General features: G+C 40.9%; 1 protein-coding gene across 4 annotated transcripts in view; it reads left to right on the forward strand.

Annotated features, from left to right (window-relative positions):
- The first annotated feature begins 133 nt into the window (after nt 1-133).
- ANKRD29 (ankyrin repeat domain 29) overlaps nt 134-26,917 on the forward strand; it is a 47,867-nt gene continuing 21,083 nt past the window's right edge. Inside the window, exons 1-6 of one of the 4 annotated variants that reach the window (XM_023530812.1) lie at nt 134-155; nt 9,176-9,286; nt 13,409-13,507; nt 17,495-17,593; nt 20,505-20,603; nt 23,494-23,592. In XM_023530812.1, the coding sequence (XP_023386580.1) occupies nt 13,427-13,507; nt 17,495-17,593; nt 20,505-20,603; nt 23,494-23,592 (378 nt within the window). In that variant the 5' untranslated portion in view covers nt 134-155; nt 9,176-9,286; nt 13,409-13,426. Of the gene's footprint in view, nt 156-2,308; nt 3,057-5,641; nt 6,677-7,775; nt 7,975-9,175; nt 9,287-13,408; nt 13,508-17,494; nt 17,594-20,504; nt 20,604-23,493; nt 23,593-26,917 lie in introns of those variants that run through there. The other 3 variants (XM_023530810.1, XM_023530809.1, XM_023530811.1) reach the window with 3 other exon arrangements.

The raw sequence follows: 26,917 nt of genomic DNA on the forward strand, positions 1-26,917 counted from the left end.
GGAACTGCCTGAGCGGCCGCCGCGGGGCCCGCAGGGTGGGCTGGGCGCCGCCCCGGGCGCTGGCGGAGGACAGGAGGAAGCGACCTGGCTGCGATGGTTTTGCGGTTTGGTTGTGTGAGCTTTGCTCGAAAGGCTTTCGTTACTTCTGACTGCAGGTGTGGTGAGCCTTGCCGCCCGGCTAAGGAGCGGCGGGGACTGTCGCCGGGGTAACCGGCGGGGGCGGGGAAGAAGTCCTGGGTCAGCGCTTTCCTGCTGCCGCGCGGGGGAGGAACAGGGGCTGCGGCATCGATTCCCGATACTGAGTCTGGGTTTCGGGATGCCAGCCGCGCTGCTGCTGCCTCCTCAGCAGAGTACTTTTTTGGACACTGAACCTGAGTGACCAGCACAGAGTGGGGCGGCAATTGATTACCAGGCTTCAGTGTCCAAAAGAGTCTTGTTTTAAAAGCATTTATTAAAGTCATTCTATTATATCCCCCTCGTTTTGGAATGAAAGTGAAGTTAGCTGATCTGCTTCTATTGGAAGGTTTTAATAAAAACAATCGTTAAAATGTATTGAGCACTTAAAATGCGCCTAACTTTGAACCAAAGACATCAAGGTGCATCTTCTGAACCCTCAGGAAGACCCATGAAATGATAAGTTTCGTGGCTTAAAAAAAAAAATGGAGAAGTTAAACAACTCCTCCCACAGTCCTGCAGCCACTAAGTGAATGGTGTTAAGATTGAAACCCTAGTGTCTCTGTCTCCAGAGCCACTGTAATCCCATCTCCTACAGTAGCACGTGTAAGCAGAGGAATGACATGGTGAGATTTGCAGATTAGAAATATCTCTCTGGCTACAGTTTGGAGAAGAGAGTGGAGCTGGGAGAACAGTCAGGAGGATCTTGATGTCATCTTGTTAAATGGTACTGGATTAGGGCACAGGTGTTTAAGATGGAAGTAAATAAATATGAGTAACTTTAAATGTTTTTTAATTTTCAGGATTCAGCAATTTATGTTAGTCACAGAGTTAGGGAAGGTCAGAGAGGTAAAGAGAAAATGTTCAGTCTGCAACATGTAAAGTTTAAGGATTGATGGGAGTCCAAGTAGAGATGCTGATTAGACAGTTGTACAAACCAGAAGCCCAGGAGGGTAGTCTGGGCAGGAGATAGGGATAAGATTTAGGAATGAGCAGTGTCAAGTAGTAATTGAACCCATGGGATGCAATGTGGTTGCCTAGTGAGACCACGTAAAGGTGGAAAATAAGAGGGCTGAGGACAAAATCTTGAAGATCAAGACTTAAGAATGAGCAGAATAAGAGAAGCCCATTGAGAAAACTGACCACCAGCCAGAAACCTATGAGAACATTCAGAAGCATGTGCTGGCATTTAAGCCAAGAATCTCTAGTCTTTCAATAAACATGAAGAAAGACTCAGGTTTAAATACCACAGAGAAATCAAACAGGCTAAGAATTGAAAAGTGTTCATTGAATTTAGTAACAAAACATCCACTGGTGACCTTGATGAGAGCAGTTTCAGTGAAGTGTTTAATTCAAGAGCCAGATTGCAATAGCTTGAAAAGAGAGCAAGTGGAAACCACAAGTGAATTCTTTCAAAAAATTCTACAAGTAACAGTGGCTGCAGCAGGAATCCAGACTTAGCCAGGGTTTGTTTGCTCTTAAATGGTAGAGACTTAAGCATCTTTAAATAATAGACATCTCAACAATTTAAAACAATTTTTTTAATGGGCAAAGGATATGAATACACATTTGTCCCAATAAGATATATAAAGGGCCAATAAGCCATTGAAAAGATGTTCAACATTATTAGCCATCAAGGAAATGCAAATCAAAACCACAGTGAGATATCACATCACACCCAACGGGATGACAGTAATCGACAAGACAGTCGTTGACAAGCGTTGGCAAGGATGTGGAGAAATTAGAACCCTCATACATTGCTGGTGGGAAGAGTGGAGACAACCCAAATGTCCATCAACTGATAATAAACAAAACATGGTATAGTTTAGTTAGTTAGGTCTGCCGTAACAAAATACTATAGACTGGGTAGCTTACACAACAGGAATTTTATATCTCACAGTGCTGGAGGCTAGAAAGTCTAAGATCAAGCTGTTGGCAGATTCAGTATGTGGTGAGAGCCCTCTTCCTGGCTTGCAAACAGCCATCTTCTTACTATATCATATGGGGGAGAGAGGAAGCTCTGGTGTCCAGAATAGGCAAATCTATAGAGAAAGAAAGTAGATTAGTGGTTGCCAGGGGCTAGAGAAGGGGGGGGCAGGGGGGAACAAGGAGTGATTGTTAATAGGTACAAGGTTTCCTTTTGAGATGACAGAATGTTCTGGAATAGTATGGTGACGGTTGTAAAATCCTGAAAATATACTAAAAACCACTGAATTCTTTAAAAGGATGGATTTTGTAGTATACAAATTACATCAATAAAAAAAGCATTTTAAAATGACAATAGGGAGTGCTAAAAAGGCTTGGGAGTAGAGGGGATGATTGAGCTGAGGGATGAATAAACTGAGGGATGAAATACTCAGGAGGTAGGCGGAGCAGAGTGAGCAGGGCTTATTAATTGTAGAGATTAACCAGACAGGTGGAAAAAAACCTCTTCCATTGGAGTAAGAGGAAAGGTGAGGTTGAGTGTGGATATTGATGTTTTGTAAAGCAAAGTCAAGGACGAAGTCAGAATTTGGCAGAAAGAGAAGTACCAAAATTTTCACTCAAGAACAAAAAATGATTAGGAGGTGACAACTACCAGGTGAGGTGAGACAGAGGATGAGAAGATGGGATGGTCTGAGTCTTGAAAAAGCAAAGATTTGTACACCTAACTAGAAGGGCATTGTCCGGAAGCCAGATGAGGAGTGCCCAACCCCGTTTCCCACCCTAGGGCTGGTGTGGGAGGAGGCCCAGTCTCTACCAGGGAGGGGTGCTGAGGAGCTTATGGCAAGGAGACAGAGGAAACACTCTGTGCTAGGTTAAGGATGAAGAGGAGTTGATTTTCCATGCAGTTCCAAAAGGCACAGGAGCAAGGCTGGAGCGGGAGGGGAGCAGAGTCTCAGGTCAGTGGACTAAGCCTGCACGAGCCGGAGCTAACATATCAAACATATTAAAATGTGCCACAGCCCACAGTAATAACAGAGACTTTTTATTGTACATTTCTGGAAGGATTTTTATAATATTGCTTTTAAAATTATTTAGCCATGAATAACATTTAATTTACCTTTGTCCATGATTTTCCTGTCATTGCTCTCTGTAGTTACTAATTCTAATGTAGTGAGAAAATCAGACCTACAAGTTACTTTCATGGGTCATCAATATTTTATGAATACCAATTTTAGCAATTAAAAAAGTTGACAAGATGGTACATTTTGTAGCTATTTAATTAAATATTCATTAACTTTGATTGCAGAACCGTAGATTAACTGTTTCATTTTCATAGGCTCCTGAAAGGCTTGTAGGCCCTGGGTCTCCAACAGCATTGCTGGCTGAGTCTGTGAGAGAATAAACAGAGCGTTATAAATCACAATTTAGCCTCTGCTTGATGACTCACAGTCTCCACATGTAGGGCCATTTGCTTCTGAGTCACATGGACCCTTCTGCATCTATTTTTTAGTCCTTCCTCCATTATGCTGTCAGCAGTCACTTTGTGCTATCGGTTTGCCTCTGATAAACTTCCTCTTTCACAATTGGCAACTCGTAATTTGTTCTGGTTAGGAAAACAGACATGTTCATGAGAATTATTTTTAAAACAAAAGCAAACTCAGAGTGCAGTTCTGAGCCTTTTTGTGAAATAAAGTTCATGGATTTCAGTACATTGACTTTTGACTTTATAATAGCTCTTTTACTTACTCAGCACTTATTCTTCAAGGCTGAGGTTGTCAAAAGTCTAATACAGTTAGGACGGTTAGATTCTAATACAGTGAGAAAACTTACTGTAATAGAGGAAACATCATTAGATAAAGAACACTCCCGAGTCTTTCCTGAGCCTATGTTACCTAAGCAGATAAAGCATCTCAATGCTATGTTTCATCTTAGTGATAGAAACTTCTCGTGCCTTGGCCAGAAACACAGGAACTTGTATGTTTTATCCTTATTCTGAAAGTACGTAAATTATCTCATAATCAACTCCAATTCACCGATCAGCTGGAATCGTTTGGATGAGCCACAATAAAATAAATCAACAAAGCCATATATGTTTTTTAAACAGGTTTATTGAGATACAGATCACATATAATTCACCCATTTAAAGTGTTCATTGCAGTTTTTGTATATTCGCAGAGTTGTGCCACCATGAGCATAATCGATTTTAGAGTATTTTAATCACCCCCAAAAGAAACCACATAACCATTAGTAGTCACTCTTTATTCTCCCAAACTTCTCACCTTCGGATAACTGCTAATCTACTTTCTATTGCTATCAATTTGCCTATTCTGGATATATATATGTTAAACAGACTTTAAACATGGTCTTGAGTTTGGAAATGCTGGTGCTATATGATTCCCACCTCTAAGGCAGAAGGCCTGGGGCACATCACTTACTTTTTCTCTTTAGATTCTTATCACTTACAGAAGTGTAACATAGCTGACAATACAGGCTTAGCCTTCTTTAATGTTTACTAAGCATTCTGAAATTTTCAAATACTTAGCAGAAAGTGGACAGTAGATTAGAATAGCCAGTAATACATCAAAAGTATCCTTCTGCACATGGCTTCTCTATCCCTCATTATACCCTTATTAAATGTGGCCTCTGACATGAAAGAAATACATTATTGAACAAAGCTAATATTCTCTTGATTGAATTAATAGTATACAACTGAATTCCACATTATTCTAAACCCTTTTTTAAAGAATAGTTTAAATCTCTACCCCCTCTTAGCTTTTAATTAGAATTCCAATTCTGTACAAATAACAATTTCCCTTCTATGTTTTCTCACCCCTTCCTTTCTGTACTTAATTTATGGTAGTGTGCTAATTAATAATGTATGGGCCAAAATTCTGGCAGTAAATGAAGAAAAAATGAGAAGAAAATATGGCATATCTGGAAGTACATGCTCAATTTTTCTCACAAGGTATAAGATATAAGACCTCGGACTCTGGACTCAAACAGACTTGGGTTCGAATCCTGGCTTTGTTACTTCCTAACTGTATGACCTTGAGTAATTCACTGCTGTGACTCTGTTGCCTCATCTTAAAAATGAGAGGAATAATAACACTTACCTCACGGGGTTGTTTCTGGATTTAAATACATCAGAGCAGTGGAACTGCTTAGCACACTGCCTGATACAGAGCAAGATGTCAACATTGGTTGTCATTGCTGTTCCACATAATATTGCAACCAACAACCCTAAGGGAGGCTCACTGGCCTCTTTGTAGAGATGAGAAAAACCAAGAGAGAGATAGTAATAGCATGCTTGGTAAAGTACTTTATGATATGTGTGACACACATTGTCTCCTTTAAAGGCTGGAGGGCTTGCTGCTGGTCCGCTCCACTGCGTTTGTGATTTGTGTATATTGTACCCGAGGACGTTTGGAAGTTACTCAGACAATATGGTGTGCGCAAGCCCCAAAGAGAAGGAAGTCCGGGGGACTTGCCATCTTGGCAGAAGAGGAGCTCGGAATGAGAATAGGAAGGAGGTCACTGGGGTCCATACTGCCTATTGCTCTCTGTCTACAGGAGGACAATTCCACAGGAGGCAGAACAGTGTGATGGCTAAAAGGACAACTTCGAGGGCCAGACCACCTGGGGCTGAAGATTGCCTTGTCATTTCTCACTTACTTCATCTGTGTGGTTAGATAGTAACAGGATCCACTTCACTGTGATGAGGATTAAATGAGCTAGTATATGCAGACAGTATACCGAGTGGTACAGAATAAGTATTTAGTATTAGCTCAAGATTCCTGCTCTCCCATAATGTGTCAGCCACAGTGCAATAGGAGAGTTGCCCATTTCTTTGCTAGACCTTTCCACCTGGATGCCCCATAGACACTTGAAACTCAGCATGTTCAAAGCTGAAATTATTTTTCCCCAAAACTCATCCTTCCTATGGTATTTCCAACTTTCATGAGTGGTGTCACATCAACCAGGCACTCAAACCAGAAACCTGGGACTCAATCCAGACTGCTTCTCCCTCCTCTCCTGCACAAACATTTGCAGATCAAGACTATTCAGTTTAGTGTCTTAAAATGTCCCCAGTCTGTCTCATCCTGCCATCCCCATTCTCGTTGCCTCAGCTCAGGCCCTCATCATCTCTTGTCCCATCTCTGCAGCTGCCTCCTAACCCTCACAGTCTGGCTCCAGTCCTCAGTCCATTCTCCCTGAAGCTGCCACAGGACCTTCCTGCAATGCAGAACTGATAGTCTCCCCGCATCTTAAAACCTTTCCTCGACTCCCCCATGCCCACCAAGATAAAGTGCAAACTCCATTAGCTTGGCACAGCAGACCCTCCAGGATCTGGCCCTGACGACCTGCCCCACAGCATCTGCTGCCCTCTCTCCTCTCACACCTTTCACGCCAGCCCTTCCCAGGTAGAGATGCTTCTCAGATGCTGTGGAGAGTCTCAGTGTCTTTGTATCACCACCCCGTCAGCCTGGGATGCACATCACCAATGCCCCTGCTCATCTTTCAGAACTCTTCCCAAGAATTCCCTCTCTTCAAAGACAGCCCTGGCCACTTTCCTCAGGTAGAATTGACCGTTCTCTGCTCTGACCACAAGTGTCTGCATTCCTACTCTCCGATAATAACTCTGATGCCTCTTGACATGAGTTATTTTCCTACCGGGCCATAAAGCCACTATGAGCAGAGATCAATGTGATTCACACCTCTAGTTGTAGCCCCTGGCCACTACCACTGTCCCTAGCACATGCTGGTGACCAAGTAAACAACTTCACCTGGGCAGGTATTTTAACAAGCTGTGAGGGCTGTGCATTTATAGCTAGATTTTTTTGTGTTTTCTATTAAAGTACATTTACTTGTATTATCTCATTTAATCCTCCAACGACATATGATTGAGTTACTACTATTATTATTGATGCTGTTTTACTGGGGTAGAGAGAAGTTAAATAACCTGCCCAAGGTCACAGAGCTGGGAAGAAGCAGGGTCAGGACTTCAACTCAGCTTTCTTACCCCAAGTCGATTACTCTATCATGCCTCTATCTCCCAACAAACCAAACAAACCCTTGTGAGAAAAATGAAATGTTTATAGCTTTTTACAAATCTGGAACCTTCTAGGAAACTAGGATGTCTAGCTGAAGTAGGAGAGAAATCCCTGAATTCATCCTATCGGCAGGAGAGGCTTCTGACCTGAGCAATAGAAGATTGTAGTTGGCTAATGGTTTTTGAAAGGTATTTGAGATTAAAGTGAAACAATGAAATCCCTGAAAATGGTTTACAATTTATTACTCTCAAGTTTTCATGTTTCAAGAAAAGCCAGCAGAGCTGTTCCATAGTGCATATTCAATTCTCTTCCTAACTTACATCCTCCCAAACTTCATTTTGGCCTCCTCGTGCAATCTTTTTATTAATAGGGCATTGTTCCGTGACTCATTATACAAGTCGAACCTGCCTTGCTCTTGCTTCACCCAGTTAATAACATCAATAACGTTAGACCCAGCCTGGTGCAAAAGCCACAAACACTGAATGTGAACACTACCATGCCAGTTTGGCTCAAAAACTCCTGGGACAGTAAAATTTACACCTTCAGGGGAAGCAAATTGTTCACCTGGAATCTGAGGTGATTTTTTCCCTCCTAACGGAGCCAAGAAGCTATTCAAAGTATGTTTGTAATCTTCTTATCACTACCTGCTTTGCATGCATTCAAGAATGCACAAGAACATGAAGCCGTATTGTGCCGAAGTGCTTCTGGAATGAAATCCTCATACCAACAAACGCTGCCATCACTCTGCTTTCTCTGTGCTTCCATTTAGATGGCTTCATGGAGTAGCTGAAATTGTTGGTGTTTTCTCTTTAGCTTAGCATAGGTAAGCTAGGTATTATATTTGATACTTTGTCGATACACTTAAAAGACATTGCATAAAAGGCCTTTTGGATCAGGTGGGTGTTTTAAGCCTACCCCAAAAAAGTGTTTTTGTTAAACAATTTGAATACTGGAAAATTTCCTGAGACCAGCAAAATTCTTTATTAGTACCAATACTCTGAGTTTAATTTTGCCTATTGATGCTAACTTCGTAAAGAAAAATGGAGAGAAGGAAATTAGCATTTGTCAGCATTTATGATGTGTTGGGCACCGCAGTTAACCTACATGGTTTAATCCTTATCGTAAACTTCAAGACAAGTAATGTGATCTCTGTCTGAAATTGAGACCTACCAGGGCCCAGTCCATTGTGCAGCACTGGGATTCAAACCCAAAGCTGTCTGGTTCCAGGCCTGCCCTCCGCACTCTGCTCCCACCATGACTGTTCTCTACAAATCCAAATCGGTCTATTTTGGAAAAGTCGTGCCGCAGCCAACTCTGCCTCTCTCATTTTGGAAAATGGTTTTCCAGCTCTATTCCCCCTGTGGGTCTGGTGCCAACGCTAACTTTACAGCTCTAACCCCATGTGAAGGATCCATACGAGGACACATAAGAGCATTTGCTGCCCAGAGTTCCCGGTTCTTAACTGAAACCTCTGGCAAGACCCAGCTGAAGCAAAGAAAATTAGGAGGAGAGAAAGTGAGGCCTTTACCCGGACAGCTGGAATCGGGTAGAAGGTGTTGAGGACATAGAAAAGGTGCGGGTAAACTCTTTCGGGAGGTCAGAATTGGAAGTGGGTTTTCTCTGCTTAGAGGTGAAGAGAGATTTGGGAATGTTTCAGGGAGGAAATAGCCTTTAAACAGAGACTTGGCCTTGAAGGATGGGGAAAACCTCATTTCAAGCAAAAAGGAAACTATGAACAAAGACACAGAGGCAGGAAAGTGAGTGCATTGGTGGGAAATGGGGTATTAATAGTGCTGTATTATCAACAACTTTGCTCTTCATAACAGCACTGGGGCTCAGGTATCTGCTCTAAAACAATGCATTCCATCACCAAGTATATTGTAGTCTTTTCTTGCCGGAGGAGCAATCTTGCAAATGATATGCTGCATCTGGAAGTTCTGCTTTTTGAGTGGTATATATTTGTGTAGAAGCGGTCACGTTAACTGATGTGGACTTTAAGATCCTGTTTCATTTTGCTTCTGCAGAAGGAAACTCCACTTGCCAATGCCGCATTCTGGGCAGCGAGGAGAGGAAACCTGGCTCTGCTCAGGCTGTTGCTGAACAGCGGCCGGGTGGACGTGGACTGCAGAGACAGTGTATGGACGAACTCATTCGGTATACGCATGCCAAGAGCACGCCGTGTCCCCCTCGTCGGCATGAGAGCACCACCTAAATACATTTCCCTTCACAGTGCTCACCTACTTTTTTGTATTTGCTTGCTATATCCTTTTCAAAAAGTCCAAGGCACCGTGGTGAACTTAAAAATATATCGGGGAAATATTTACACGCATAAAACAGAAGGAGGCCACAATAGGGAATGGGAGGCCACACTTCACTGGGAATCAGAATTGGCAGATTCCAAAAAAGAAAGGGTTAGAGAATTCAAACCAGCAGCTTTTGTGGAAAGGTAGAGATAATTTAGAGCAGAAGTGGGCTGCTGTGGAGGTGGGAGTTAGGTTTTTTCTGCAAGGGTGAGTGAACTGAGAAATAGAAGCCTCCACCTAGTCCCTCGTCCTTTCATTACTTTTGCAAACATCAATACATTTGTTGTCAATTAAGGGGAACTAAAAATGGACACTATTGCCCACTGGCAGTCATCACTTAGGGAGCCCTTCCCTCCCCGGCCAGAGGCACTGATTCCTCTGGACTCAGCAGGATTTCTCCACATCTCCTGGGACAAGGAGGACCTAAGATGAGAAGAGAGAGAGCAGAAATGTTTTGATCTTAGGATCTAAATAAAATGTTTTTCAAAGGAGCCTTATTGTTTTCCTAAGGAGCCTTATTGTTTTCCTGAAAACAGGATGTGCCATTTCCAGCTTTTATTGCACAAATTTGGTAATTGAGATCAGCCACCAGCTTGCGGGAGACAGGGTTTGCTTCAGTTCGCCCGCCCACTGTGGGCATCGGTGGCGGATATCCTGGGTTTGCTCCTTCAGAGCCATTTGCACCCTTCTCCAGTGTCCTCTGTGGCCTGGCCTAGTGGACTCACTTTCTTCTGGCTTCCAGTTAGGTTTGGCCAATGGGGACATTGGCAGGGGTCAGAGGGTGGAAAGATAGGGACCTTGGGGAGCCCATTGCTCCCCTCCCCAGTTCTGTCTGACAGCAGGACTCTCATTCTGTGTCCTGGGAGCCACTACCTTCCCTTGGTGCCTTTAGGCCTGGGCTGGCATTGGAACTCACTGTTACTAGCTCCCAGTCCTACACTGTTCTTTGTAATGTCCCTACACCCAGAGCAGAGTTTTATAAATAGTCCCTTTATTAAACTTTCTTTCAATCACCCTAATTTGAATGTACCATCTGTTCCTCGCCAGGACCCAGACTGGGCATCTGCATACTGGCCATGCAGTCTTCTTTGGGTGTCACTGGGCAGCAGTGCCACACTGGGCAGGACTGGAGTAGGAATGCTGGTTTTCATTGTGGCCTCACCCATCAACCATGTTAATGACCACTTTTTCCCTTATTCTTGAAGCTGCACCTTCTCAGACACCCCTATGACCTGCCTTCCAGCTTCCCAGGGCCACCACGCATTGCCACACATGTGCTGCCCCCTAGAAAACCTCACGTTCTCAGCCTCTTCAGTGCCCTTTCCCCATCAGAAGTTACCTCCTACCACCACCTCCTTTTTCCTCAGGACTCAAACTCTTTCTTTGTCTGCTGAGTGACCAGGAGCTGTTTTGATCAAAAAAAATTGCTTCTATGAATAGATACTAATACGTTTATAGGTTCTGCCTCCTATTTAAAACAAAAAGCCATTTTATCAGAAGCTGTCTGGAGAGATGATTCCTTAAGCCAATGGAGCAAGTCTAAATGATGATAATTCCAGGTGCTTGTTCATTGTAAAAGGACTTCTAAGATTGGTGGTGACTGAGGGGCGGGTTGATGTTCGGGTCTGGCACAGGCCTTTGTTCCTGTGGACATTTCGTTGGGTGGGTTTCGGCCTCCCTGCATGTTGCCTGCACATGGAGTCTAGATTCCAGGATGGTTTCTTCTTGTGGTGAATGATCTCTGGGCTAGTAGCGCCAGTGGGGCCAAGCCTCAGAATTACCTGGGATGCCTGTGAGAGCTGATAGAATTTGGGGACAAGCCCCAGTGCTTTGCTGGGCACTGCTCCGAACCTCAGACCATGTTCAAACTTTTCCAATGAATAGCAGTGTAAAGAAAAAGTGCATTATCTCTAGGCCACCCACTTTATAGCAGCACTTTGATTTGCTAACATTCATCCTCACTTCCTAGATTAATGTTATCTTCACATGATGCTTACATTTTTTTTGCTTGGCACATCTCTCTGACACACTTTAATCCACAAAGATGTGCGATGGCAAGGTTCTTCTAGCCTTTTTAGACATATGAATGTCTGTATTTTACCATCTTGAGCAAGATGGTACTACATTTATATCCATTATATCCTGTTCGAAATCAGCTCATTTTAAGAGACATTTTAACATCAGGCAGTGAAACAAAGTAACCTTAATCTTTAAAGAATTAAAATCAGTCAAGCTAATAAGTTTTGAATATAAAGGAAATATTTTCATGTAGCTTAATGCATCAATAGATACCACTTCTTTATTCTCTTTCTCCTTTATCTCAACCTCCGATTTCTTCTTAATTGACCCTGATGTAGAATTAAAATATAATCTATAAAAAAGTATTTTTTGTTATTTGTTTCATTCATGTCTCCTCACTTTAATACAGATGAGCCTACCGTTTTTTGTTTTAGTTTTTAAATATCCAAATTAAGTTCTCTGTGCATCCTCTGGCTCATGATTAATTTTTATTCTAAGGCCAATGTGACCTATGATAAAAAAAAAAAAAAATTCTCACTTCTCATAGCTTGTATGTTTTAACTGGTTTTAAAGCAAGGTTTGTTCTATCCTCAATCTAAATAAAAATTTCTCATATTCAAGAGGAAGTTAGTAATACAAAGCTTGCCACTCTAACCTTGGAAAATATGAAAGAAGGGTTTCAACTGCATAATGGATGATATAGCCTACATGAAGGCCTTACATTGAAATACAAAACACAGTCACATGGGATAGAGAAAGTACCACAGAGCACTTCCATGAAGCCATTAGCCTTTCTTGACTCTACCTATACTTTTTATTTATAGCAAACAAGACTTCCAAAACCAGCATTAACATTCACAGAAGTCAACAAAAGCCAGATGATAACCTAACATTTACTGAACTGTTATTTTCTAACAGTTGCTGAATTAAAAATCTAACATTATGCTAAGCACATTACCTGAATTATTTCATTTACCTATTTAATCAGGCAGATACTATTATTATTCTCCATTTTACAGATGAGGAGAATGAGCCTTTGGAAGGTTAGATAACCTGCCCAAGGTCATACTGTCAGAGCCCACTGAACTATACTGCCTTTCTACAAAAGCTCACAGATGTAAATAACACGAAACTTCTAAGAGTTACTTATCCCTGTATCCTAGAGAGCCTTATGTTCAGAACTGTCTGTCTCGTCATCTCCTCCTGGAAGGCAGTTTGCTAAGTATGCAGAGGTGGTAGTTCAGATTACAATTTCAAGCCCTCGTAAACAACTATAAATTAAACTACAACAGTCGACTTGAATTAAGAGGTCCACGCCAGATGGTACACCTCAAGTCCTTAAACCTAAAAGCTGGAAGAAGCCTTGGTGATCACCCCATCTAACTCCTCATTTTAAAGATGAGGTAAATGAGCCCCAGGAATTGTAAGCAACTTGCCCCAGGTTACACTGTTTGATGGGATCCCAGGACTTCTGACTCTTACTTCTGTAGTCTCTTACTTCATCGTGGTGCCTTTTATCTCTACTTGAATGAGTCTTAAAGACTTTTAAACTCTGAAAACCAACCGGTACCATTTAACCCATTTTTTGCATTAGTAGCAGTGTTTTGGCTCAGGAATCATTTAATATGAATCATAAAATGAGGCCACTACATCACTGCTGCCTTAAACTACAGTAACCATGGTTCACTTGGCCTACATTTCCAAAGGTAATGAAAGCAAGTGAATTTTTAAATTGAAAATTCCAGCCTCAACAATTTGTTGCTTTGCTTTTTCTCATCTAGTCTGCTTTGTAAAATTATTCATAAGACATTTTTATCACTGTGGGAACCTTTGTGCTCTCGGACATGCCCCGAGTGGAGCTGACATCCCTGCGGCCTCAGGACCCCTCTCTGACGTACGATGGCCTAACTGTTCATCTGTCTCTCCTCCATTCAGCATGGCACCACACTCCTCATGGTCGCCTCCTACGCTGGTCACATAGACTGCGTGAAGGAACTCGTTCTCCAAGGGGCGGACATCAATCTCCAGAGAGAGGTAGGTCAGGTTCTGCACTTGAAGAAGAATGACCCAGGTGACAGAGGCTCAGAGTTTTCACAATAGTGACTTGTTAGGAAGGGCAAGTTACTGCTTTTCTCCTATGTGACCCTAAAGCCCAGATTTCTGACTTTGTTGTGCCTAAAATAAGGCTCAGGAACTGGCCATTGTTGTGCCTAAAATAAGGCTCAGGAGCTGGTTGTGGTGCATGTGCTGCAGTCCAAGGTGCCAAACCTCTAACCATGTTCCTTAAACACTCAAACATTTCTTCCCAAGCTTAAATCAGTTCTTCCTTTCACTGGGATGAGATGCTACAGAATTTATAGGATTTTCATGGAGATCATCAAAGTTTTAGAACCTGTTCTTAATGAGGCTCACCTGATAGACTGTCTCAACCACCCCTGCCAAACCACGTTTTCAAAGGATTTCTCTGACTGGCCATCTATTAAATAAGCTCTCCCTGGAAAACCCATGTGGTGAGCATCAGACTAAAATGTGAGCCTTTTCCCACACCTCACTCAAGAGCGATCTCAGGAGTTCCATCTAGCCTAAGGATCCATTCTTGGTCCACTGCAGAGGACCAATGGGAGGCCAGGGCATTCTGACATACTTTGGAATTCAGGTCTGAGAAGGGTCTATATATTTCCAAGCCGATATAGGGCCCGGGAAATTAACCTTCATGGAGACACATGCACAGGTCATCCCTAGAGGGAATCTGACCTCTCAGTTCACACTGACTCAGACCGGAGATGGGCATCCTGGGGCAAGCTCCAAACTAGACTGGAGCATTTGGTTTTCCTTGATCCACTCTTATCCGCAGGCCTGCCCTACCATTGATGTTTCAGAAAGGAGTATTCATCAACCAAACTTTCATCAAGCAATGCACTCCACCTTCCAGGCTGGACCACCTTCCCTCCGTGGAGCCATTTAAGGCACACGAGGAGTAAGGGCTGGATGTTTCACAGGGCTTCTAGAAGTCCCTCCCATCTCCCCTCTGACTGTCCCTTTGGCCGTGGATCATGGGAGAGTGACATTTAATGGACAGAATCTGGAGTCTGGTTCTCTGTGGCTCTGGATCAGCAAGTCCGGTCTGTTGAGACGAGCAGTACAAAGAGACTACAGCAAATCCAACCAGTCTTCTCACAGATTCTTCTGCGCAATTTCCATAACACTGGATCATTGTTTTAGGTTATTTTCACTTCAGCAGCTAATTTTCTTCTTGGAAGAAAATGTTTGGGCCCATTTAGAATTATAGTTTAAAATTACCCTAATCTTTTTATTTTTCCTCTTTGCTATACAGTCTTTTTTTATTTTGACTTTAAAGAAGAGACAGATTTTCTCTAATAAAAACAGTATGATCCAGATCTATTTACTCAAAAACTTTATCCTTAAAGGCAAGCTCAACATGCAGAACAAATGAGAAAAGCTGAGAGAAGAAGAGAAACATTCATTTGATTTCCAGCCAATGTATAGCTTTTATGGTTTTATATCTGGTTCCAATTGTGCAGATAATGGTTTTGAAGATGCAAACTACTGTGCATTGAACTCGGTGGCCCTTGAGGACTTACCAAAGTGTGCCCAGTTTACAGGTAACCTGTATGGCTCAAATGATGACAACTATGTAAGTTCCTGGTGGTTCCCTGAGGCCATGGGTCTGGGACAATAGATCTGCTGAAGCAAAGAGAGGCCCCAAGCTCACCTCCTCTGTTTCGGAAGCTGAAAGTGCTTAGCAGTGCTGTGGAATTTATATAACGGGCTTTTCTACCTTGATTCGTTTGTAATCCATTTTGCAATACTAGGATATCTGTTGCCTGAAAAAGCACCTGCCGCTGTTTTCTTAGGTTGGCTATCTAGACACACAGAGCTTGCTAGAGAGACAAACTGGAAGCTGGTGGTCCTCAAAGACCATTTCTCTAGAGAACCAGCAATAGTGGCTGAGTAAAACCGTCAGGCATAGGAGCTGCACACGCAGTTGTCACGAAGCCCTGGGTGTCAGCAGCAAAGCCTGTGCATCTAAGACCTCTATTCACAAACCAGACTGAAGCCTCGCTCCTACTGTCTACAGATTGCTGCATGCATGTGCACAGTGACTAATAGTATGTACATTCCAAAGCTGGCTCAAACTGCTGTAAATGTGATTTTTGTAATTAATGTATCAAAAAAGCGTATTGAAAAACAAATCCTTTCTCTTCATGAAGAAACAACTCCTAGAAATGACCCTTAGTAGTTTCTAAAATTAACGTCTGTTAAGAAGATGAGAATTTTTCTAATCTAGCCGAGTTTCTCCATCCCGACCTTATTACATCTTAAGGTTTCTGGAAGCCAGCATACTTCACTGCACGAAGGCAATGGGTGGATGCTTCCCACTCGTTTTATGGAAACCAAGGAGAAAAGCACTCCTGCATCGCAGGCCGAAAGGCTCTGTGAATGGGCACATCACCTGTGCATTCCTGGCGTTGAGTCTACTTGGGGGCACAGTCTGAGATAGAGGGTTGTGTCTAGGAAGGTGTCAGCAGGTGTCTTACCACAGTTGTGGGCATCATTGATGCTGTCACACACACATATGTTCACATACACATGTGAACACACTTTTAAGAAAAAGATTCATAGTGATCGGTAATACAGAGGACATGCTCTCCCTGGCTTCTCACACCTAGGTGAGAACCTAACACTGTAAAGCTCCCAGCTAAGCCATGGAAAGAGGGTTTTCTCTTCACTGTGTCTGGGAAAGTGTAGTTAGCTTCATCCTACAACACAGCACTAGACTGAAGAGCATCTTTATATGACAAATACATATTGCTCACTAGAGTGGTGTGGTGATTTTGCTCATATTATACAATGACTTGGGTACCAATCTTTGAGTAGTTTGTAAAAGTGCCTAGGAAGAAAGGATGCTAAAAACTTGTGTCTCAGAATATCATCGATCAGTTTAATTATGCCGAGTGAAATAAGTCAGACATAAAGATAAATACCTTATGATTTCACTTATATGTCAAATCTAAAGAGTAAGAAACAAACTAAATGAAAACAGACTCACAGATGCAGAGAACAAACTGGTGATTGCTAGAGGGGCGGAGGGTTGAGGGGCTGGGTGAAAAAGGTGAAGGGATAGAAAAGTATAAATTAGTAGTTACAGTCACAGGAATTTAGAGTATAGCATAGGGTATTAAAAAAAAAAGGTAAGTTTAAAATTGGAATCAGACTGTTTCTTGTTAATACATCCTGTTTGGGGAAATATTTTGAACCTATTCGTACACAGGTTGCTTTTGACTCTGGGGTGATAAATTTGTAACTAGAATTATTCTCCATATGAAATAATGCCAGCGTAATCTAAATACTGTACCAAGCATATTAGTTTCCCACGGCTGCTGTAACAAATTACCACCAACTAGGTGGCTTAAAACAACGGAAATTTATATCCTCATGGTTCTGAAGGACAGAAAATTGGAAGTGTCCACAGGGCCACACTCCGTCCGGAGGCTCCAGGGGAGAATCCATGTTTTACCTCTTGCAGCTTCTGGTGACTGTTGGAGTTCCTTGACTTGTGGCCCCATCACTCTGACATCTGCCTCTGTGGTCACATTGCCTCTGCCTCCTCTCTGTGTCCGATATCACTCTGCCTCACTCTTTTAAAGACACTTGTCATTCGATTTAGGGCCCATCCAGATAAGGCATGATAAACTCTGGCTCTCAAAATTCTTAACTTAATCCCCCCTTTTGCCATATCAGTAATATTCACAAGTTCTAGATATTAGGATTAAGACATATCTTTTGGAAGTCCACCATTCATTCCACTACACCAAGAATAAAGTTTCCCTTCATCTTACCACTTTTCTGACCAAGGAATATAATCAGTTCAAATCTAGCCCCTTCCTAGGCTAGAAGGTTTGTATGCAAGGATATTGTTTTGTTTCATTTTGTTCGGAAATGTATAAATCAAATGTAACGTAACCAATGTCTTTTAAAACCAGCCTCTCTCTCTCCCAGTCAGGTACAACTGCCCTGTTCTTCGCTGCCCAGCAAGGCCATAATGACATCGTGAGATTTCTCTTTGGATTTGGAGCATCCACTGAATTTAGAACTAAAGTAAGAGAACTTTCTTGATTTCATACCCTCTTGAAGAATTTCAGCAATCATGAGCACTCATTTCTCTTCAGCTATGATACAGATTTGTGCTTCCCTTTTTACATGATTTTCAAGCCCAAGAAGCTGAGTTCCATGAAGTTCCTTGTAATGGTTCACGGGTCATCCTAGGAACTCAAAACATGACATTTTCACTCTAGGCTCACGATTGGAGAATTTTATGGGGAATTACTTAGATTCTTTTTTGCGCTAGTAGTTTTCCACTCTGGGACACCAACTTTTGTTACCAGGATGGATACAGTAGCAGATGCTTTCAACTTTCCCTGTTTTCATGTGCTTTTTTTCTGCTTCAAGCTTAATCCTAGTATTATGATAGGAAATTTTGGAAGTATTAAGCCGATCCTAGGGAGTTAGAGATTTCTAAGGAGAGTGATTTGGCAGGCAGTTTACTTTCTGAGATGTCCTCACTGAAATATATAATATGTGATTACAGTTTATATAGTTGGGCAAGGAATAGTGGTTCTTCCTTTAAGGAAGTCATTGATTCTTCATATGGGGCATGTGGTTAAGAAAACAGACTGCAGAAAGATTAACTTTATGTTCACAAATGATTTTACATGATAATGTCTTTAGTAGGAGAATTTGAACTGCCATAACGATTTTGTAATTGTCAACTTATTTCTTGCCTAATTATAACAAAAAGAATTGATGAAAATTTGCCCAAGTTGGAAACTTTAAAGTTTTCTCAATTCATTGTATATGACATTTCAATATCAAGGGAGTTTCCAGTGGGTTTTTTTCTATTGTGATACTATTAAGTAGATCTGAATATCAGCCAGGTTTCTGTCTTTTCTGAAACCTGCTGTTGGACTTCATACATGCCTCCAAACACACTGAATATAATATACAGTAATTCAAAATATAGGTGTGTATATAATTATAACTAACATAAAAATAAAATCATTTTATTTTTCATTGTAAAAGTGATACAACTAAAAAGAGAAAGTAAATTTCTATAAACCTAAATTTCAACTCTTTGAACCAATTCAGAATGATCATAGTTGGCCATATGGCTGTTTCAGCCTTCTTGGTTAGCAAGTTAGTGCTGGCTTAAAGCTTTTGTACATGAGCCAGTCTGTGCTGTCCCAGAAATCCATGGAACACAGGGCCTGGGGGGAGCCATTCTAAATGTTTCCATTAGGTCAGCTGCAGGTGTCCAAGAGCTTTCCATGGGAAGAAGAGTGTCGGGAGGCTTTGAATTTTAATATGGTCCTGTCATCAAAACTGACTTTGTGTCAACAGTTATTCTCATTGTTATTAAATCTACATCTCCAAGAATGTATTTTTAAAAATATAAGCTATCAGCTCTTCTATGACCATCATCATATTTTATCTATTCTCTAAACTCATCAGGCAAAGAGCTAGGAAAATTCACAGACCAAAACTTGGAAATGTTAGTGCTCACAGCTGCTATTAAGCAATTTCTTGATGCCCACCCACCACTCCCACACCCTCACCACCACCTCAGCTCTCCAATCTCTCTCCTGCATTCCCTGCCCTTTAAAACACAGCTCTACCCGACCATGTATCACGTCCCTCACTGAAGACTTACTCGGCCACTTGCATCCTCCAGGATCTCACTTGCCTGTGAATGCAGGATCTCTTCTAACGGTTTCTCCAAGTGAGGCCCACCTGCCACATGCTCACCACAGTCACCTCACGTGACTGATCAAAAGGCCTATTTCTGGGCCTCACCCAAGACCTACTAAATCAGAGGGTGGAGATCTGAGTGTAGCAGGCATTTTGAATAAACACTCTAGGCCCAAATTTTAAAACCTCCACTATCTTATGTTTGTGATTTGCATTTTAGAACCAGATTACATGTTCTTGCATTATTTACAGTTAGTTCAAATGTCCACATACCGATTCACAGAGACAAACCAATAAATATCTCAGGTGGGAAAAGATAATGCTTTAGCTGCAGGACCTGAGAAAAACCATTAAGGGTTTTGATTGACCACAAATTCAGTGAGTCAGTAATGTAATGTGTTGGCAGAAAGGTTAATTCTAATTCAGGCCACAGAAATAAAAGTAGAGTAGATGGAACAAAGGAATGTCCCACTCTACATCAGACCACGCTCACTTCATAGTGCTCTGCTTAGTCCTAGGGCCCACATTTTAAAAGAGACCTGGACAAATTGGCACCTGTTCAAAGGAAAATACTAATTAGAGTGGTGAGAGGCACATGGAATATACTATAATTATCCACTCTTTTAATGGATGCAGATCTTGTCCCATGAAGGCAGTGGCCCCAGAGGGTTACCTCAGAAAAGCACCTTTATCTTAGAGACCTCCGACTGGGTGGAACCACAAGGAGAAGCCAATGTTTGCCAAGAGGGTCTCTGGCCAGAAGCCACAGGAGGCTATTCTGGTAATTCCAAGACAGAACTTATTGGTACAGACTTTCTGTTATTTGCTTCCTTTATTGAGAGGCAAATAGATGATTCTGCATTTGACATGAGAAATTTCTATTTTTATTATTTTATTTTTCAATTACAGTTGACATACAATATTATATTAGTTTCAGGTGTACAACACAGTGATTAGATATTTATATAACTTACAAAGCGATCACCTGGATATGTCTAGTAAACATGGGAAGTTTCCAAATTAATTATAATCACTTAGTCAAACAACGGGAATAATAAATCACAAGCAAGTCATCCAGTGTACAACCTAATGGTGTCCTTAAGATGAACTCTGCTATGATTATGCAGAAAAAGTAAGAGGAAAAGTGAATTTGTTATTATCTATGAAGAAATTCTTTTCCAAAGTTCTCACTATATGAAGAGCATTTGTTTGGTGAGATTTGTGCCTGGACTTTCTGATGTGTTTATGCTTTGCATGTCTGTAGGACGGGGGCACTGCCCTGTTGGCTGCCAGTCAGTACGGGCATGTGCAGGTGGTGGATACCTTGCTGAAGCACGGAGCCAACATCCACGACCAGCTTTATGTGAGTTTGTTTCAAGGGGACCTTAGGTAGACACTTGCTTATTCCCTCATCACAAATACCATAGCAATCTAAATTTGAATGCCAGAAGTGCCAGTTTCAAAAATATTTCAATGACCAATAGGATTTAATCTGAGACATCAAAGGAAAAATACATAGTTAACCAGATGATCTTCTTCTGTGTAGAAACCACAATCTTATTTACCCATCTTTGTTCTGCCCTTTTAAATCTCTTACACATGAAATAGTTCATGTACCTATGCAATTAGGATCTTCAAAAGTCATGTGACACATACTTATTCATAACATGATGAGCCCAGCATATGGACTTGCTGAAAACCAAAATAAATTCTGTTGTGGAGTTATTTGAGAGGAAGAGCACTGAAATGGAGAAATCAATTTATTTGGAAGAGAAGCAAGGTTAGGTGTATAAAGACCTGTGAAATACATGCACATCAACGACCTTTCAAAGGCATCCACTGCTAGTATGGGTCTGTTTGCAGCTAAGTGGCAATTAACACATTGCCCAAGCGTTCTTTTAAGTGATTGTCATTGTAATTCCTAGGATTTATGGCAAATATGATTCTGGTTTTGTAGGAGAAAATAAAATACGGGGAGATGAAGTGACTTGACAGAGTATCATAGCAAGGAGTAGCAGAATTCCTGTTTCCAGTGATCTAAAAACCATCTTTTAGGCTATCCTACCACTCAACATTTAGTCCTTATGCCTAGGGCACCATATACTTTCACAGACATGTAATGGGAAGTGTGGGTGTGAACTTGTCCATTTGAATATCCTTTCCAGAGTTTACACAGTTAACTCTAACAAATCATAGACCTCTTCGAAGTACATAGCAACTAGCCTTACCCTTTGTACTTCAAAATCTGCAACACTCTGATCGTGCAGCATTCCCAGTCGAATGACTGAACTACTTGGTAATGGTCTAAAGGAGTGATTCTCAACTCTGGCTGCCCATTAGAATCACCTAGAGAGCTTTAAAAAATACCACTTCCCAGGCCCACCCCTGACCAACTAAGCCGGAGTCTCTGTGGGCACATCTTGAGCAATAGATGGTTCTGATGTGTGGCCAACTCTAAGAAACCCAGGTATACGGCTTTGGCTGTTTGTTTGGCTGTACATAGCTGTAGTATATGCTAGTGTGTGCATGACCGTATGTATGTGCAGGTTGAGTGGGAAAAGCCCAAGATTTTGGAAAAGGAAAATAAGTTGTGATTTTCATAGCATTACCATTAGCAGTCAGCAATCCAAACTGATGGTGGGTATAGAATTGTACTGTTAGGTGATATTCTTCCCTAAAGGCTCATTGGCATGGCACGTAATCTTAGAAATATAGAGTTTGGGGAAAGCCCATTTCCACAAGAAATTCTTCTCTGTTATGAGGTGACTCGAGAAATTTCATGCACCAGAACTTATATTTTCTGTTGACTTTTACCCTTACCCAAACATTCCAATGTAAATGTTTCCATTAAAAACAATTGAAATATTGGAAATCTTTGTCAATGATCTCTGAAAACTTCTAGGAACATAAATTTGTAATGCACAGTAAAAAATCCAATGCATAGATAACCATTTTAGAAACTTGTTAAGAATTATCAGCTGCTAAGGGCATATAGAACTTTCTGTGGCAGCGCGGTAAGGAGCAGTTGAAATTTTCATCCCCATATCAAAGGGATGCTTAAAAATCTGTACAGGCTGATTAATTTTTTAATGATTGCCTTGAGGGGAGTCTGGCGGGTCAGCTGACACCCACTGGAAATCCAGCACCCTCTACGTGGTTGGACTTGCAGAGAAAGGTGCTTTGTATTTTCACTTGTGGTTAGTGTCCTGATGGGAGGGTGGTAATTAGCTGGGGTAGCTAGATGTTTTCCACTAGGATGCGCTCGGGTTTTCCACTGCAGTCTAAAAGTAATGAAGCTCGCTGTGCTCTGTGCACGCTTCCATATGAAGTGAGCAGCTGGGGAGGCTGCATGCTCGCAACTGACCCATGTAGCATTGAAATTACCCAATGACACATCTTTGAGAAAAATGAAATGACCAGAAGATGTAGACACTCAGTTTAAAAAAAAAAAAACAAAACCTAAAAAAAAAATTGGAAACAAACACTTGCTTTGGGCTTTTGTGCAGGATTGCTTAGTTGCACGGTAGGTGTTATGGGTGTCTGTTGGGCTAGCAGGGAGCGAGTTCATGGATATTCTTACGAGGGCAATTATTCTGAAAGCGTTGTGTGTTTTAAAACTTAGAGACATTGTAGGTTGGGGAGATGCAGATAAAGGAGCAAGAATGAGAAAAGAGTAAGGAAGATCTAATTCAAAGGATACATTTACTCCTGTTTAAGAAAAGCACACAAAATAGGTTTGGGGGATTTGTTTAGTTTTGGTTTTCATTAACAGACTTTATTTTTTGTTTGTTTTTAACTAACACTTAGCTCTTAATTGACAAAAGAATTGTGTTAAATATATGCATTTTTAAATGTAATTTGAAAGGGGATGGACTCATATCATGCAACAAAAACAGAAAGCAGCTAATGAGAAGTCTGTATAGATAGGAGAAAAATGGCAACTGGATATTTGGAAAACCTGGGTGCTACAACTAGATGTATCATAAGCTCTAAGATCAAGATTTTGTAGAGGGAATAGTCATTATATACTTATAACTTATTCTTATAAAACTGTCTGTTTTAAACTTACCTTTCAGCCTGACTTAGTGTGATGTTTTAGAATCATTCTTCAAAGAATAAAACACTAACCATGTATGTGAAAAAAAGAGGGAGATGGAAATGGAAAATTATATTAAATGGATGTACTTTAAAATGGAGTTTCTTTTAAAATGTGAAAGATGATTTTTTCACACTTTCAATTTGCTGTCTCTCAGGATGGAGCCACTGCACTCTTCTTGGCTGCCCAAGGCGGTTACTTGGATGTTACTCGATTGTTATTGTCTTCAGGAGCAAAAGTCAACCAGCCAAGGCAGGTAATGCCTACGTGTGCAGGGAAGTGGGCAGGGAGGGTCTGCTGTCCTCCAGCAGCTCCTACCTAAGTCAGCTCTGGGCGTCTTTAAACCCTATTTCTTCTGTGATGAAAGTTAATCTTTGATTAGGGTTTCTCCTGTTTTTTGCTTTGCGCTCACTTGAAATCAGGCTGACATCACCATTTACTATTTTTAAAACTTGGGTGTTTGGTGTCTGAGGTCGAGTACACACTCTGCCACCTCCTGTTCAAATAAATTATGGCTACAATGAGGTAATGAGAGTAGGCCAGACTGGGACATAAGTAAATAGAAGCGCGTGAGGTGGCCTTGTCCCTGCCCAGTCTCTGCTGATGTGCTGCCTTACCTCTTACTCCCACTTCTTCCACCAAGCCAAAGAGGGGCCCACGGGAGTCATTAGCAGGTCCCACACCTTCGTGTTGAGACATCATTTACCAACACCAAGCTAATTTCTGGCAAATCAATTAATTCACACTTAAAGGAACAGAATTGCAAGGTAATACAGGCCACACTTTATAGATGGTGAGGACCATCCAAATGTAAGGCATTATAATTAGCTTCTCTTATGTAGGAACTATTTCTGCACTAATTAGTTTGTTTTTAAGAAAATATTTCAGATTAAGGTAACATTGCTTTAAAGATAGTTTTCTAGAGAGAAGTCAAGTTGACTTTTTACCGGTAAATGACACCCAGGCAGACTCTCACTGTAACGTGACCCGCTTTGACAATGCTTGCATGTTCACATAATGAATAGATATGGGAACCTTAAGGTCAATCCAAGCTCTTGGCCATAGGCTTCTTCAGTCTTAAGAAAGTCCAAGTGCATAAAGAATCTAAGAAAAGAAAAAGCCTTTGGGTAAAGGGAGTTTGAGGTCAAGAATCCTGCATTCTAAATCCAGTCTGCCAATAGCTAGCTGTGTGGTTTTGAACATGTGAATCAACCTCTCTGGACCTCTCTCCCTCTATCTGAAATTTAGGAGGCTGGGCGGGATGATCCTGATGATCTCTTCAACTCCCCAATTTTTGAGAATTGTCATATTCAATGTTCGGTCAATATTTCTTGAGCACTTAGCATATGCCAGACACTGCTATGAATGTAAGGTTATATTTTTAGAATTTTAAAAATATCCTTAGGTTTAGATGGCCCTAGGAATACTTATGGGAAAGAAAGCTTTTAGAAAAAGTTACACTTGCATATTTGCCAGAGTTGACATTTGGGGATTGGAGCTTAATTTTTTCTTGTTGGTCTTTATTTTAAAATTGTTGAATGATTCTGAATCAGTCTTCATTTTACCAAAACTAATAAAAACAATTGGTTATTTTTAGATTGCATAAGTTTGACTCGGAGGCCATTATTGACAGTATAGTTGTGAATTTAGAATGAGAGATTATGAAGATTATGAAGCCTCTCCTCTCTCTCTCTGTACATCCTTCTAAAATAGTTTCTGACACTTTGACAAATCTATTTATAAAATAAGTTCTATTATTCATATGCCTAAAGTACTGTATGAGAAAATCAAGTTGACATAAGAGATTATATATCAAATGTTGCATGGATTGTGTCCATTTAAACCTAAATCGAGCCATGTGATGACATAGAAACCAAGAAGTTAAAAGAATGAACCAACATTGCCATGGTAGCCACAACACACCACAGTGTTTTTTGTTCCTCAAGAGTGAGGATAACCGGGTCAAAGTGGATGACCTAGTCTGACTCTGTTTACTGAAAGTGGATGACCTAGTCTGGGAGTGGGAGGAATCTACCCTTAGGTCAAGGAGCAAGTGACATACCTTTCCAAAGGTTACATTTAATGTGATTGTTTGTAATTGTGAGAGCCCAGCTCTGAAAAGATTGTTATTCAAGAACAGGGTGTTTTATAACATAAGAATTGCTTTGGGGGAAAAAAGCAATGGAATTTTCCCTTTTTATAAAGCAAGGGTCCTCAACCCCTCAGCCACAGACCAGTACCAGTCAGAGGCCTGTTAGGAACCAGACCGCACAACAGGAGGTAAGATAAGGGGCGGGTGAGCCAGCGAAGCTTTATCCGTATTTGCAGCTGCTCCCCAGCACTAACATCACCGCCTCAGCTCCACCTCAGATCATCAGGCATTAGATTCGCATAGGAGCACAGGTCCCTAGTGCCAAAAAGGTTGGGGACCACTGTTTAAATATACAGAATACTAACCCCACTTTACCCTTTCTACCCCACAGCTACCCACTGTACCTATAAAAGCCATAATCTTTTTACTGCCTGCCATGAGCTTATAAATAAAAGGTCAATCTAGTCCAAGTTCTGTCTTCTCTAAAAGGGTAAACTCTGCGTATTTAATTTCACTCCAGAAAAACAGGTAGTGTCATAAATATAGCAAAAGTGATATCAGCCTAGCTGCCTTTGTCATAGTTATGAGGAGGTTAAGAAGAAAAAGTCTAATTAAAACTTTTCATTAAAATGGCCTGCACATGATAGAATATTGTATAGGTAGGGCATTTGGATATCTTCTATTATGAAATCTCAGCTGACGCACTGAGTCGTCAGAACATTCTTGGATTTATAAAATAAAGACAATGATATTTGCCTCATTTAATTTCTTGATATTTTTAGATAAATCTGATTTATAATTTTTGCACTGCCATTCTATGGAGTCCTGACATTTAATGGCACACTGTAACAAGACGTTAACCAAGTTTCTCTGAAATTAGTCAGCTGACATTTGATCTGAGCTGCAGGGAATCTGAATGATGACAGAAATTACTTTTCCTTGTAATTCAATCACTGACGAACTAACTGAAACCCTTTTTAATATATTTATGAGAAGGAATTATAATTACAAAGCAAGCAACAGGCAGACTTTGGAAAAACTATGTTTTTGATTTGAAACTTGAAAAATTTTTTCTTTTAAGTTGTCCTAGATAAAGAGGTTAAGAGTTGTAGAGATCACTGAAATCCATAGTCGCTCTAAAAACTCATTTTCAGTTCTTTCTATAGATCTTCACCAAGTAGAGTTGATATAAGTCAAACCTTATTTTTTAAGGGTGAAATATGTAATTGTCTTTCTACACGAGAGTAGCATTTTTCACAGAAAATACAATATTGAAATATTTGTCAGTGATAAACAATGTTACTTTAAATTCAGCATTTGACCCAATATTATTTTCTTTCAAGTTTCATAGTCAAACATTTCCTAGAGGAAGTAGAAGGATCTTAGGAACACCCTTAAAGGCCTTCACTCTTAGATATAATAGCCACTTAAAAAGTATTATTAAACTTTGAACTCTTAACAGTTCCAGATAAAACAAAAATGCCAAGAC

Source organism: Pteropus vampyrus, unplaced genomic scaffold (assembly GCF_000151845.1).
Source record: "Pteropus vampyrus isolate Shadow unplaced genomic scaffold, Pvam_2.0 Scaffold55, whole genome shotgun sequence".
Taxonomy (NCBI): Eukaryota; Metazoa; Chordata; class Mammalia; order Chiroptera; family Pteropodidae; genus Pteropus; species Pteropus vampyrus.